Below are 15,923 nucleotides of genomic sequence, written 5' to 3'. Positions count from 1 at the left end.
AAATGATTCACACATGGCGGGGACATTTCTTTAGACCTATTTAATGTTAAGATTGTTGCTGCGCAAAACAAAACAGTGCCGTTGTGGAACACCGCTAGGCAACAGCTAGGTAGCCAGGACAGGTGTTGTCTATCACAGCAGCTGATTAGAGTGACAAAAGACCGCCGGACCCCCTGCGGAGTGATATGAAACATTCGCTTTAGCCACTGACTTGTATACAAGCCAGTGGCTTTAGCAGTGAACGTCTTGTTGCCATTGACAGCGGTAGCCAGGACAACGGGTGCTGTCTATCACAGCAGCTGATTAGAGTCTTGTTGAAAAGTCGCTTTAGCAGTGAAAAGTCTTGTTGCCATTGACAGCGGTCTGTTATAGACCAACCCGTCCGTTATCGAAAAATAACAGACGTCCGAACGTTGGGGAGCCCCGTTGAAATGAATGGAGCATTCGACAGATGACGTCACAACCATATAATAATACAAGTTAAAAGAGGGAGCATGTCGCTAAGCTAGTGAAAGTCAATGCATCCGTGTAGCATGCTACATGCTACAGTGATCCATTGACTTTCACTAGCTTAGCTACATACTCCCTCTTTTAACTTGTCTTCAAGCCCCAGTCAACGATTTTAACTGTATTAAGCCCCAAAATAGTGGCATACCCCTTTAACAGATTTTTTCCTAAGTGTCATTTTAACTATAGCTAAGGGGTGGTGCCACATACTGCAGTATATTTTTCTACAGCCAATGAAAAAAGCATTAAGGGAGCCATGCGCTACAGTTGTCATGAAGCAGTACATTAATCCCTCGTAAGCAAACTTGAAGAAGTTCTTCTTGTTCTCTCCTAAAGGTCGTGCATCATCCATGGTGCACTGCGTTCCCGACACTATGTTCTCCAAATACCTGTCCTAGATATTTTGTTTCGTTCAAAGGAGTAGATGTGTGCACATCCCACACGGTGAGTCAGGTGCAGGACAATAAAAGCATAAATCCAGGTGGGGTAAATTAAGTCCACAACACTGCTTGTCTTCTGTGTTGAATTTAATAACACGAGCGCGCTCAGAAGCCAAGCAGTGTTGCGGACTTAATTTACACTACTTAGATACAGTATGTTTCTTCCCATGGACACCAAAAAGAACAGCAAGAAGAGCTAGCACCTGCACAAGTCAACGCTCCCAAGATTCCCCCGGCTGTGCTGTCCCATTTAGATATGCAATCTACCCACGAACCCGACCGAGGTGCTCCCTCCCAGCCCTCCACATTTTACAGGGAAGCCACTGTTACACACAGTAAAACATGCAGTGTTATTTCCAACACTTGGAGAGTACCCTGTGGGACCAAATAAACTCTAGATGGTGTTAAATCAACTCTCAAAGTGCTGAATTAGCACTGAATTCTTTTTTTTTATTTGTGTACACTGACTGGCTGGCTGACTGTCTTGTACTGATAGCTGGCTGACTTTACCGATAAGTAACAAAATGGGTCTGCTTCTGTCTGGTCTGGCTGAGAGGAGGCGAGGCGAGACAGGTGTGCGCTCTGCTGCTATCTAATCTTCCTACTGTATGTCAAGCTTGGCTCTCAGCGTCTTGGTATTGGGAATGAACTAACTTCCTTCACACTATGCCACTTGTCCACCACCTTCTTGTCAACAGGGCTGTCTTTGTGTAGAGCTTTTCTCCCTTTCACTTGAGACTGGATGTGGACATTTAAAGCTAGGTACTAGATGGGACATTTAACGCTGGGCAGATAGATACTAAATGGGAGTTTTGGATATTGCTCTTCCAAGTCCTGGATATTAGACTTGAAGTTAAAGAAGCTGATGTGTAATTGTTCCCAATACTAAGTCAAGGGCAGGGATGTCAAACTCAAACTCAAAAAAGTGCAAGACGATTTTGGTCTTTCAGACCATCATCAGTGTCTGTTTTTGTGTTTTTGTAAGCGGTGCATAACATAGCCAGCTGAGGAAGATATACAGTAGGTTTACATTGAAACATCAGTCCCTTAGCACATTGTGTGCACCCATTAAAAGAAAGAAAAGACTTCATCTGTATTGCTCTGGATTTTTTCTCCAGTTAATAGAAAGGTCAATTTGACTTTTTCAGTTCCAAATGGTAGCTGGCCAGACAGGCATATAAACTTTCTGGAAATTGCCCGATGAGAAGACGTGCCAACCTGCATGATGTGAAAAGACAATAATCATGTCTGGATTGTTATAATAATAAAAGCTGACATAATAACCTTTGAACGTGTATATACTGCCGACCATACAGCGTTGTAAAAACAGGACCAGCGACGTAGAGCTGAATAAGCTGACTAAGGGCTAGACTGTCCATTTGGCATAGCGGGCATTTTCCAGTGGGCCCTGCACCCTCGTGGGCCCCTATTTTCAGAAATAGGGACCCACGAGGGTGTGGGCTAGCCTTGTGCACCATCCTACATACTTCCGCCAACAGACTCCGTACTACGTCTGGCAACTGTTTTCTGTGGAGCGTTGTTGAGCGGTAGGATTTGGCTGGTGTTCTGACAAATGGTCCTAAATTGTAATCGTATTCTACGGCAGGATGATCTGTCAGACATGTCTGTTAAGTGGTCCTATATCGCATAAGATAGACGTCAGACATGTCTGTTCTGTTTCCTTCCCGCTTCCTGCAATCGCAACAGATTAAACAACCTTCAGACAATGAATACGAAATGAAATGGTAGTATTATGGGATGGTCAGGACCAGGCTAGGTGCGGGCCCCACCGGTGAGTCAGTTCTGCGCCCCTAATTATGAGGCTCCCCTAAAGCCAAAAGTGCCCAGGCCCTATCATCCCCCAGTCCAGTCCAGCCCTGAGCTGTCTTATTGTGCCCACAATGTGCTAAGTATGCAGGCCCAGGGTGAATGAGTTCAACGGCAGCATGTTTGACTGTCTCCAAGGGACTGTACTTTGTTCCAAAATATTCTTATAAACTGCCCAGGAACTACGGTACCACTGCGTAGCCAAACAACACTCTGCCTAATAAGCCTAATCTGATTTTGTGCACTGCAGGCGAGTGCAATGTCATATAATCAGTTATGTATATTGGATAGTATGTTAGCAACAATAGCAATGAATAGCTGCTTCTTACACACACAATCTACTGGGATTAATACACTGTATGTACGTATGTGTGTACTATATAACCATCTTTTAATGTCTGTGACTTTGTTGTGAATATTTTAATTAGGGTGACCAGCTGTCCGAACTTCGGCCGGACAACCCCGCCCCTTAACTTTCTAACCTAGCGTCCTTGCGCGCACCCATTACTTCGACTTGCCGAATCCCCGCCTCCGTGGAGAAAACAGTGAAGTTGGCATTCTAAACTGTAGGCAGAAATCAGGGAACAGCGCTGCCATCTTACCTCAGACTAAATTCAGCTGCCAACAGCAGTTTTACTTGTAAAACAATATTTTTGGGGGGAAGGATTTTCGCATTTCATTATCTCACTCCGATAAAGGAGTCATCAGTACCACTAACTTAATATTGTATCAGAGACGGCAGGTTACGATAGACAAATCCTTCCGTTGTTGTCTGTGACTCTGTGTAGGCTATTTCGTTTTGGTTTTTTTTTAAATGTATTTTGGGTAGTCATGCATTCGTAGGCCTAATAGCCAACAATTCATTTGATTAACTTTGAGGTCAGAAGTGTGTTTATCAGCGGTGTTTTAAGGGAGGCAAACCGCTTCTGTCAACCTTTTTTTTCATGCAGACGCTGGATGGAGCTCAAAATACAGACAGCGCCCGTGCAGAAAGACGTTTCTTTGCCCTGTTTGTAAAGTTGTGAGAACCCTCGTATCGTTGTAAAGGCATTTAGCGGACAAACTTAGTTGCACTATGCGCTGCCACCAGTGCAGGAAAAAATAGGAAACAGACAGTAGACAATAATATAGTTACCTTATTTAACTTTCATACAGTCAGTTAATGAACTTCATATAGGGCTATTGCACGGAGATTTCCCCGACATAAGGCGACAGCAATACAGTTAATTCGCTGGGCTAAGTATGGGGTTATATCTGGAGTAACATGGCGGCCGCAGATATCGGAAACGTGACCGACTGTCAAGGTCTAGTTTGCGTCAATGACGTTGCCTCGCATCTCGAGGCCATAAGCAAAAGGCTAGGAGGAAAGGAAAGACAAAGAGAGGGACACACGGACGTCGTGAACAGGTCGTAAAAACGGACCGATGGCCACCCTAGTTTTAATCCAGTGAGTGAGCAAGTAGGTCAGTAAGCAAAAAGCTGAGTAGGAGATGAGTGGGTGGATTGAGGAGTGAGTGAGAGTGAGATAGCAGGTGAGTGAGTGAGTGAGTGAGTGAGTGAGTGAGTGAGTGAGTGAGTGAGTGAGTGAGTGAGTGAGTGAGTGAGTGAGTGAGTGAGTGAGTGAGTGAGTGAGTGAGCGAATGAGTGAGTGAGTGAGTGAGTGAGTGAGTGAGTGAGTGAGTGAGTGAGTTAGCAGGTGAGTGAGTGAGTGCGTGACTGAGTGAGTGAGTGAGTGAGTGAGTGAGTGAGTGAGTGAGTGAGTGAGTGAGTGAGCGAGCAAGCGAGTAAGTCAGTGAGTGAGCGAGCAAGCGAGCTAGTCAGTGAGGCAAATGATCTGGCAACAGATCTGTGTTGTCTGTGTTCAGTGAGTGAGAGAGTGAGAGTGAGTTGCCATGGTAACGCACCTGTGATGTCTATGGCTCTGTTGTCACTGCTCAGGTTCTCGGAGCTCCCTCTGTCCCCAAGTGGCCCTCCGAAGGCGGCCATCAACAGCATGTCCGACAGGCGACCAGCGCTCTGGGACCTGTGGCCACACAGACCCAGAAGAAGGAAGTAAGATTACAGTAGAGTATAGTATAATTTATTGATCCCATTGGGAAATTAAGGTGTCCAGTAGCATACATGAAACATAAATACAGAGGACATAACACACTAGACATTACACACATCCTTACAAATATATTAGATAAGAAGAAAAACACAAAAAGAGAGACAGAGACAGAGACAAAACACAGAGCTACTTGACTTGCTGCCGCTCACAGGCGCACCGGAAACAGAAGTTAAACATCCATAAATGAATACCTGAATAGTCAAACCATTAATGTTTGTCTTGACACATATTTCTTATGTAAGACATACACAGATCAGAACAGGCATTCTGAGCATTTGAAAGCATTGCTGCGTGTATTTTAGTCAACATGTAACAGGGTAACAACAAGTCACTTCTGAATTCACTTTGCCCTGTCTCCATGGGCTACAACCAACCAAAACACCAAAACTATTATGTTGTCTCTTGTGTTGCTTTTAAATAGTGGATGCCAAGAAAGTAAAAGGTGCTATGGATAGATTTCCCGGCAACGTCAGTATGGTAACAACTCAGGGGCAGAACGCTGCACGGTTCAAGATTGTTTTCTATTGACGCTGTGGATAACTTGTCTGAATAAGTGGAATTATAAGATGCTGATCTGTTTTCAACTGTACTTGCAGAGTTAGTTATGTGATCGGGATTGTTTTCTATTGCCGTAGAAGCCTTTCTGCCCCTTGGCGCCGTGCGCAGGCGCCGTGCGCAGGCGCACTGTTAGTAAACATGAAATGTAGGCCTATGTATACTGTACCTGACGAATCCTCTGGCCTCCTCTGCTCCTCCTCCTCCTCCTGTGCGCTCTAACTGGCTGTAGGGCCCGGAGTCCCCGTGTGCCTGCCGGTTGCTAGGCGATGCCAGGACCAGGCCCTGCTGCGCCAGGAAGGTGACCATGTTGGGCGAGCTGGGAGTCCGGGGGAAGTCGAAAGGAGGAATGGCCTGGGGAGAGAGTTTAAGAATTGTTATTAACTTTCATTTTTTTGTGTGTCTTTTTTAACTTTATTTATGATAGGAAGTGAAGGTGGTGACAGGAAACGAGTGGGGAGGGAGAGAGAGGTGGAAGGGTCAGCAAAGGACCGGGCTGGGAATCAAACCCGGGTCGGCCGCATAGAAGACGCGTGCCCTACCGTGTAAGTACACGGAAGTCCTTGTGCACAAGCCTTCAGTTGTCCAGGTGCAGGTGTAAGGCTAGCCTGATAAACCAGCCTAAATGTGAGACCGGAGTAATTTAGTCTGGCCCCGATGAACGATACCTCCGAAGATTGTTGATGAGAACAACCTGTTGTTTTTTCAAACCGTGCCGGTGCTCTGACCAATCGGCGATCTTTGCCGTTGATGTGCTTTCCCAACGGTGTTGCGAGCTTCGTCGTCACTGCCTCAAAACCCTGCCCGCTTTGATTCAAAACAAATCACTGCGCTGTAATTGGTTTTGCCAGATTCAGGGCACAGTGTTCAAACCGTTCTCAGATCCGAGGCCAGACCCACTCGCAGCTGAAAATTTCCGGCGTCCCAGCGGGTGGCGCTGGTTTACCAGGCTAGTGTAAGGCAGGAAAACTTGATCAATTCGAAAAGTTCATTAAGCATAGCACACTAAATACTGTTCTTTTTTTCTCTTTATTTTTTTGGAGCAAACAACGTGTTTCGCCCAGTGCATCTTCAGGTGCGTCTTCTATTGAGAGAGAACAGTATCCAGAGTGCTGTGTTTAATTAACTCTTCATAACTTTCTATTCTCTTGACAAATTCTCTTACATCAAAGAGAAAACAGAATGGTTCAGCAAAGCCTTGTTCCTTGTGAGCGGATGCTGGCTGGTTGCAGGGATATTAACTATAGAAAACACTGTCAACATCACACTGTTTTGGATGATTCATGACTGTGAAAAGGTAGATCGAAAGTCTGATTGAAATGCAGTTTTACTCAATCCAAAAAAACCTAGAGTTCTACTCTAACTTTTTTGAAGAAGTTTCCAGTGCACACTAGGGTTTTACCAGATTTTCACCTTCGATCGACTTTTGACTCACTTTCATGGTTTCTCTCATGACTGACTTCACATCAGCGAATGAATATCAGTGATATCAGGCCTTTTCACTGACTCTGTTTGTTTACCAGAATGTTAAACTCCAAAGGCACAAAAGAATGGGAAGAATGTTTGAATATATACCGTGTGCAATTCCTTCATGTACTATCAGATAACAGATAGATTTATTGTGGACTTGTCCAAGAGAACCGCAAGCAAGCCACAGCAATATTTTTTACAGTTGTTTCCTTAACAGCCTCAACATGGTGAAAGGATATTTAAGGCAAACACTGTTTCTACGCTTCAAACAAGTGAAGTTAAGGACATGTGCATTCCTGCGGACTCACTTTTCAATCTTGGCACACACACACCTTCAAATAGAATCTTTTATTGGCTAGCTAGGTATGCAGCCTAACCCACTGAACTCTTGAGCACCTTCACAATGACTTGACATAGTAATCTAATGCAGACCTCATATGCAAACACGGACACTGTAAGAAGCTTAGGAATTGCAATTCAATCTTGACATCAGGCCAACTTGCTGCACCTCTCATGTATGTATGCATTCATGCAAACACACACACACACACAAACGCACACACACACACACGCACACGCACGCACGCACGCACACACACACACACACACACACGCACACACACGCACACGCACGCACGCACGCACACACACACACACACACACACACGCACACACACACATTTCTTAACTGTTTTTGAATTAGAAATGCAGGTGAAAACCACATGATCCAAAATATTTTAGAAAGGGTAGATGACAAGATTACAACAAAGCTTACACACTTACGTACGGCGCTCTCTCTCTCTCTTTCTCTGTATGACGCTCTCTCTCTCTCTCTCTCTCTCTCTCTCTCTCTCTCTCTCTCTCTCTCTCTCTCTTTCTCTGTATGACGCTCTCTCTCTCTCTCTCTCTCTCTCTCTCTCTCAAAATACAAGTTCAATGGCAGTTGTGTAAAATGCCATAACTAGTAGAATGCCAGTTATGGATAATGTTCTAGTGTTTTTGATGTGAGCAGGCTGTAAACTACACTACGCTGTCTCTCCAAATCTCCTTGCTGCTCCACATCTCACAGTGTTGCCTGGTTGGCAGTGAGTGGTTTGGCAGTTAGTTTCCATTTCTCAGAGGAGTGTTATGTTCTGTTCTGTCCTTCATACTTCTGGAGCGCCTCGTAATTCGCTGTGACAGTAACAGCTGTGGTGGTCTGACTCTGAGCAGATTTCATCCTATCTCTCTGGACCCTGTAGGTCTGTGTGAGCGCTCACGTCTTCTCTTCTGCTCTCTCTCTCTCACTCTCTCATCCAAGTCCCACTCCTGTCTCATTCATTGACTGTATAATCAATGGTTCTCTCTCTCTCTCTCTTTCTCTCTCTCTCTCTTTCTCTCCCTCTCTCTCTCTTCATCTCTCTCTTCATCTCTCTCTCTCTCTCTCTCTCTCTCTCTCTCTCTCTCTCTCTCTCTCTCTTCTCTTACCCTGGAGGGGGAGCCCAGGATGGTGGGCAGGGGGCTGCGTTGGATGAGTTCGCTGAGGCGTGGGGAGGAGTGCAGGGGCCTCAGTGCCATCATGCCCCCCTGGTGCGACATCATGCCCCCAGGGGGCGCCACCACCGGGTCCGAGTGCTGCTTGCGGATCTTGTGGCGCGCGCCCGCACCCGCAACCTCCAGGAGACAGGGGGCGCTGTGGAGTCTGGTGCCCAGGCCCTGGGGCTGCAGCCTGCCCTCTGAGCCTGCAATAATAATAAAAGTAAATTAATAATAATAATAATAATAATAATAATAATAATAATAATAATAATAATAATAATAATAATAATAATAATAACTAGAAATGCACTCAGAGAGTAGACCGCCGTCAAGGTAGCTGTTTGAGAGAACATTTTATTATGTTACGCCCTAATTTTTCTTCAAAGTATTTTCTGCAAAGTCTTTCTTTGTCTCCTCTTTTGGCTGTGTGAACAATGTGAACTGTAATGTTTTGAAGGAGACAGCAAGAGGGCCACTGGGGATTTCATATCATGGCTTACCGTTGCTGCGAGCTCCACATTGACCCAGATCGGCGCCCAGTGGGGCAGTCTGACCCGGCATCTCAGGGATAGTGCCCACTGCAGAGCGGGAACAAGAGGACAACAAGAACATGCGTAAACAACACTCTTCCTTCAGCAGGGAGACAAGACGAGACGAACAACAAAAGCAGCAACAGTAACACCCTGAAACCAGGGCAACATCAGTCTGGCTAAAAAAGAGCTGGCAGCAGTTATCATGCTTCACAGGACAAACACAAAAAGGATGCCCTTTAACCCTATCCAGACACAAAAAAGGATGCCCTTTAAGGGAAAACTAGCCAAGTGAATAGAAAGGATGAAACACTTCACAAACGTAAACAAACAAACATCAGTCTTTTTTCTGTTGAAATATCAACCATAACCTTGAAATGTAAAACGTTTTGAAATGTCAAAATGAAGTATACAGTACTTGTTCTACATCAAATTAAACTGATCGAATGTGGCTATCCCTGTGAGAGGTGAGGTGAGGTTTTGGTGTATATGTCAGAGCCGTCTAATAAGAGAGTTGCGACAAGCGGGGACCCGGAAGTCGAGACTAGGCCTGGAAGTTCATAGATCTGCCTTCAAGTCCACACTCCGTCTGTTCAGCTCTGCAGAGGGGGGAGTGATGGCTGGTTTCTATACGCTCGAGGCCGGCTCAGTACCAGTGTAGACCTAGCTTAACTCATTGACGCCTGAGGCCCCTGCAAAAAAGGGTGCTGAATGCCTGAGCCCTTTTTAAGAAAAGCTGTCCTCAGCCTATAAAAACCTAAATATCTCAGCCTCTTGAGCACATAAAAACATGCAATAAGTTGCATTTCAATGCTAAGACCCTCGTCTTTCATTAGAATGTGTTCATTCATCTCAAATAATCAAAGATTTTTTAATAAAGTTGTCTCAAATCTCATGAGTCTGAATGTTATGTAATGCAGATCCAGGCGCCAGGGCCAATGTTGCGCAACGTAACATCAGGCATCAATGGGTTAACAGGCTGCAGCTACTATACTTACCCTGCGGGGAGAGCTGGAAGGGTTTGGCGGCACCCGTGGAGAGCCTGCGTGAGGTCAGGTAGGAGCCGTGTGGTGCGGAGTGGGGAGGGGAGGGGGCCGTCCTCCCAAAGGAGCCGTGGGGCCCCGAGTGGGGAGGGGAGGGGGCCGTCCTCCCAAAACCCAGCGAGCCGCCACTACTGCACCGACGCACCGGGGGAGCCGACCTGCAGCGGACACAACGGACACAACATTACTTAAAATGGGAAAACAACAGAAAGTTCACGTTTAGGGCTTACAAGCTTTTGTTCAGACAGGACAGCCAGAGAGTGGGGTAGAAACATTGACCCTGAATACAGGGGACACTGTGGGTTGACTTTTGCAGCCATGTAAGGGATAACGGCCGACGAGGTGACTGGTTATACGAGTAATGGCGGCTCCGAACTGTGGCAATGTGCACAGCACGGAGACAGAGTTGCCTTTGCCAAGCCAATAACCTTGTATAACCGGTCGACGTCGCTTATCTGAAGTTACGGTAGGGTACTTTTTTTTACTCTCTTACTGTCTGTAAAGTTGTAGGAACCATGTTAACTGCACCAGAATCTTGTGAGCAAGATAGTGCACGTCGCAATGCGGGCGTCTAACTTAGACACGTCTAGAATCTTTGTTTGGTATTCCGACCTTGTGATTGTTTAATTTTCCGTAGACAATGTGCATGGTTTCCTTAGATACCGTCGGCATTCCAAGCGAAGGTTCTATTGCCTCTTTTCCACTGGTGGTTTTCGCGTAGGCCTACAGCTACACGCAGCGCGACCCAGCCGCCACTTTTTAGCTCTTCGATTGAGCTGTGTCATGCCCAATCGAAAAGCAAAAAGTTGCAGCGGAGTCGCGCATTGTCAAACTGCAGGCCTACCAGAAAACCGCCATTGGAAAAGAGGCATATGCACGTTGCACGCTTGACGCCTGACAGGTTCTTAGGGATTAATGGCCACCCCATCAGCCAATCAGAAAAGAGAATTCCTTCTTTGCTTAGGCAGATAAAACCTCACAATGCACACTGCTCCAACAGTGGACTGTAATCAACATTGAAACGTACTAGTTCAATGTACTAGTCGCTGAAAAGACTTGACTACCATAATACTACAATACTACAACATTACACTGAGTCGTGAGTAATCACTGTGACTTGCTCATTGCCATTCTAATGCAAAGCTCTAACAGGGGCCTTGTATTAAAGGGGCTCTATGTAGGATTAAAAGTTTAATTAATCACTATGTCATCTTACATTGTGCCCCTTTAAGAGCGTAAAACAAAAACTAACTCTGTTAATCTACGTTAATCTGCTTGGCCCATATACTCTGTATTTCCACCACACATGCTATGCTGCAGATTACGTCCACATTTGTAAGTTTATCTGAATAATAGTGCTTGCAAATGTTATGTTATGTAATGTAATGCATCAAGCTTAGTCGGGCCAGCCGCATGCACAACACAATTTCTAAGAGGTGATCTATTGAAAAGTAAGAAAAGGTCGCACCATGGACTGACTTTCTTTTTTATTATTTCCAAGAAGAGAAACGAGTTGGTGTAATTATAAACCGAAAGTCAATGCATGATGCAACCTTCTCTTACTTTTCAGTTTCACAATATTTGGGCAGCACGCTAAAAAGAAGAAAAATCTTTTTGGGTGAAGCCTGCTCCAACCTTTATGAACTTAGAGGTGCTATACAGGTACCAAATCCTCTGTTTATTACTGCAAGAAGCCACAACCAATCAAGGCACTCACTCCTTTGACAACATACTGTACAGTACCCCATCAGCAGGACACCACTTGCAGTAATGTTGTTGCTCGGCAACACAGGCTAAAGATTTTGCACAATGCTTAATCCATTAAGAATATGTTGTGAGAGTGAGTGAAAAGAAGACAAAAAAGACTTGCAAAGTAAGCATTCAGGAGCTGGGGAAACAAGCACAGACAGAGAAAGAGAAAAGTTGTGATGGTTATGAGTCATATTTTCAGGAAAGGGGGATGCAGTGGTGCATTTGGGCTCCCTAAAAGAGGCATTCTCAACTTGTACTGCAGACAAATGAGTGGAGCGCAGCAGCAGTAACATTGTTACAGTAACATTGAGTGTGTGAGAAAGAGAGAAAGAAAATGACAGAGACAGACAGAGAAGAAGAAGTGAGTGCTGCTCACATACATGGGTTCTCAATCATTGTTTTCCCCTGGCTGCGCGACCCTGGCTGAGCACAACTCAACCTCTGATTGTTGGAAACCGCTGTCGGTCAATAAAAAAGCTAACGTGGTTGGCCGCCAGTGTCTTACCCCTCCTTATAAGACCATGTTTATAAACAACAACAAACACATGCATACAGACCTGGGGGAGGAGTCTTGTCGTGGAGAGGGAGACTGGAGGTTCTGCTCCATACGCTGGTAGTTGTGGATCTGAGTGGGGACGGGGATGGGCACCGACTGGCCATAGTTGCTATAGTTACTTGCCAAGCATTCACTGAGCCTGCTGCGAGAGAGATGGAGAGAGAGAGAGGGAGAGAGAGAGAGAGAGAGAGAGAGAGAGAGAGAGAGAGAGAGAGAGAGAGAGAGAGAGAGAGAGAGAGAGAGAGAGAGAGAGAGAGAGAGAGAGAGAGACAGAGACAGAGAGAGAGAGAGGACCACTGATTATACAGTCAATGAATGAGACAGGAGTGGGACTTGGATGAGAGAGAAATTCTTGGAGAACACTGATAACAAAGGAGACAAAAAAACACATACCCTCAAAAACACACTCAGAGGCTCTGCCCTATAGACGCAAAGTGTAGTAACTACGCCAACATTGAAACTGAGAAAAAGACCTTCAAATCCTTGGTATAAGGTTGGATATTATAGTTACTGCAAATATTCCATAGCTGTATCTCTAAAACGGGACACATTTGGACCATAAGGCTTTGTCACAGGATAAAGTAGGAGCCATGAAGACCATTTTCAGTCTAACCTCAATTCTGACAAAATATGTAGTTACTGCACTGTACAGCAGAGCAGAGTGCAGACACATAGGGGGCAACCGATGAGACACCCTTATTTCAGAGTGAGGAGTCCACACATTTCAAATCATGGCATGGAATAAAAATAAAAAAACTGAATTTTTAAGTGTGCAGACTCCTCAATCTAAAATTACAGTCCGCTTTGAAGTCCTGCACCTTTTCCTGGGATGTGCACAATCTTCACCTTCAACAAATAAGATACCCCCCATAGCTACAGATAGAGTACAGTGCAGTAGATGGCCTACAGCAGAGGGGACCTATCCACGTAGAAGGCACACATAGCTGGCTTTGGTTTTGGTTTTGGTTTGTTCACTCTTATTTTATGAAAGCAATTGTTGTCGCTAGGGATGCAAATGATTAATCGATTAATCGACTTTAATCGACCAATGCATTAATCGATTAAAAAACATGAATTGCAATTAATCGACAATTCAACTGACAAGAGACCCAGGTGAAATGGGCATATGAAGAGTGTGTGTGAAGAGGGGTGTGAATAGTGGGAATATTTAAATCACCTTTAGATTAAAGAATTGGAAATAGAATTAATTTAAATGTGGTACTTTATGTACATTTTTATAATTTTTTTAGATTTAGTAGTTTATTTCCGAGAAACATTGAGATTTTGGGGGGAAACGCCGATTATCAATTAATCGTAAGTCTATCGATAAGACTATCAACTAATGATTAATTAATTAATCGATAATTTGCATCCCTAGTCGTCGCACACTCAGAATGCAGTACATTTAATGAGACCAACGTACCATAAGATAACCCTGATGAAGCCGAAACGTTGGTCTCATTAAATGTACTGCATGAAGTTCTGAGTGTGCGACGACAATTGTTTTCATAAAATTTACTATTGACCGCCGTGTGCACCTCACACGGTGTGCGTTTACTACAACCAAAGAAAGACCTTGTTCACTCTTCCTGCAATACTTTGCAAACAGAGAATCCGGAGTGAGCATGCAATCCTCAAGAAAATGGACCTAGTCTCAAAATAACAAAAATAACACGCACTACAATTGCCGTTCAATAATTACATTATGAATCAGCTTTTTGTTGTATTACACTGTTATGCTTTGTTAGTCCCCTGTGACTATGAGCATGCTGCTTCATAGCTTTGGAAAAGAGCTATTGAGAATTAACGCATTTAGTCCCGTAAGCTTGAAGGCCACAAGGTCACCTCAGTAAACTCACTCACTCACTCACTCACTTACACACACACACACACACGCGCGCGCGCACACATGGTCACGCATGCACACACACACACACACACACTTACCCAGAGGGTCCTGGTGAGCCGCTATATGAGGGGGATCGAGGAGGGGTCTTGCTTGTACTGCCCACGCCACCAGAGGTCAGCAGTGAGCTACTAAAGGCAAAGGTTGTCACGGTTACCACATGAGTGGGGGGCTAGCATGATTGTTGCTAGCGTAGTCACAGTTCCACTAACGTGGTGTTTACAATATGTGATGACTTTGGTGTGGTTTACAGATAACTCTACTCTGAAAAATACAAAAAAACCTCCTTATGCTTGATCTTAGTCTTATTTACTGTGTGAACCTGCTCCCATATTGAATTGTGGTTTACAGATAAAAAATGGTGACAAACAATAGTAGAACTGCATTTTCATGGTTGTTTGCCCTTGATTTGACCCATTCCTATTTTTACCTCATGCTCCCACCATGATTCACCACCTCACCGCATCTACATCCAATCTGTTTTAGTCTCTTAGTCCAAAATAGAGGCCTGCTGACTGTACTGCTGCTGCTATTGTGCCAAGCAGCCAACACAATGGACCAAATGCCTGGCTGCCCAATGGAAAGCTGAGTGGGCTGAACAGCACAAACTGTTATCACACTTACCCACTGTACATGAGACTGTCCTGCAGAACTTTACTGCTGCTGGGTATCTCACTGGCCAATTCACCTGCAGAGAGAGAGAGAGAGAGAGAGAGAGAGAGAGAGAGAGAGAGAGAGAGAGAGAGAGAGAGAGAGAGAGAGAGAGAGAGAGAGAGAGAGAGCGAGAGAGAGAGAGAGAGAGAGAGAGAGAGAGAGAGAGAGAGAGAGAGAGAGAGAGAGAGAGAGAGAGCAAGGGGGAAAGAACACGCAGACAGAAGAGAGAAGAGAGAAGCACAAGTGAGAAGGGAAGCAAAAACAAGAGAGAGAGAGAGAGAGAGAGAGAGAGAGAGAGAGAGAGAGAGAGAGAGAGAGAGAGAGAGAGAGAGAGAGAGAGAGAGAAAGAAGAAAGGGAGAGTGGAAGAGAGAGAGAGAACAAGGGGTAGAAATGAAGGTCAGTGAGTGACTGTGTGACTACTATGGAAACAATGCTGCGGTCCAACTCCCCATCAAGACAAACAACTTCAGTCTGCATCCTTCAGTCTGGGCAGTAAGAGTGCGATTGTGCACAGTGCGGTTTTGCAGTAGGCTAGATGGTGGGTATTTCTATTTATAGATAGTGGGTAAAGTGAAGTGTCAAAGTCTTGATAGGATGAGTAACGCCCATTTTTTGCGGATTTCACCAAAGAGTAGCCAATAACTTCTATGTAGAATTGGGACTCTACGCATCATCCCTCACTCAGCTTGCAGGTGCATCACAGTAGGACAGACATCACTGGAAAGGAGAAGCTGGAGCACACTGCAGCTTAGTTTTCAAGACTTTATTTTGTGCACACACCCGACCAACGTGAAGAAGGTGTAGTAGCAACACCGAAACGTTGGGCGGGTGTGTGCACAAAATAAAGTCTTGAAAACTAAGCTGCAGTGTGCTCCAGCCTCAACTTAGTTCTATGTGTCATTTATAATTGGATATTCCGTCGTGAAATCTGCAAACAATGGGCGTTACTAGAACACTTCACTTCTATTTGAGAAATATCGTCAGTGTGGAGCGAGCGAGCGAGGAGGAGGCTTCAGGCCTTACTGGCAAAGCTGGCGGGGACGATGACAAAGTC

General features: G+C 45.0%; 1 protein-coding gene across 4 annotated transcripts in view; it reads right to left on the bottom strand.

Annotated features, from left to right (window-relative positions):
• ulk1b (unc-51 like autophagy activating kinase 1) overlaps positions 1 to 15,923 on the bottom strand; it is a 42,913-nt gene that overhangs the window by 8,563 nt on the left and 18,427 nt on the right. The window contains exons 13-21 of one of the 4 annotated variants that reach the window (XM_063210214.1): positions 15,893 to 15,923; positions 14,839 to 14,902; positions 14,256 to 14,345; positions 12,310 to 12,450; positions 9,956 to 10,158; positions 8,928 to 9,005; positions 8,377 to 8,630; positions 5,609 to 5,793; positions 4,679 to 4,797 (exon numbers count right to left, since the gene is read on the bottom strand). The exon at positions 15,893 to 15,923 is cut by the window's right edge and continues 141 nt beyond it. In XM_063210214.1, coding sequence (XP_063066284.1) covers positions 4,679 to 4,797; positions 5,609 to 5,793; positions 8,377 to 8,630; positions 8,928 to 9,005; positions 9,956 to 10,158; positions 12,310 to 12,450; positions 14,256 to 14,345; positions 14,839 to 14,902; positions 15,893 to 15,923 — 1,165 coding nt within the window. The remainder of the gene's footprint in view (positions 1 to 4,678; positions 4,798 to 5,608; positions 5,794 to 8,376; positions 8,631 to 8,927; positions 9,006 to 9,955; positions 10,159 to 12,309; positions 12,451 to 14,255; positions 14,346 to 14,838; positions 14,903 to 15,892) is intronic. The other 3 variants (XM_063210216.1, XM_063210215.1, XM_063210218.1) reach the window with 3 other exon arrangements.

The sequence above is a fragment of the Engraulis encrasicolus genome, chromosome 11 (genome assembly GCF_034702125.1).
Source record: "Engraulis encrasicolus isolate BLACKSEA-1 chromosome 11, IST_EnEncr_1.0, whole genome shotgun sequence".
Classification (NCBI taxonomy): Eukaryota; Metazoa; Chordata; class Actinopteri; order Clupeiformes; family Engraulidae; genus Engraulis; species Engraulis encrasicolus.
Note: the sequence above shows the minus strand (reverse complement) of the source record. Positions and strands in the feature narration are given on the sequence as shown.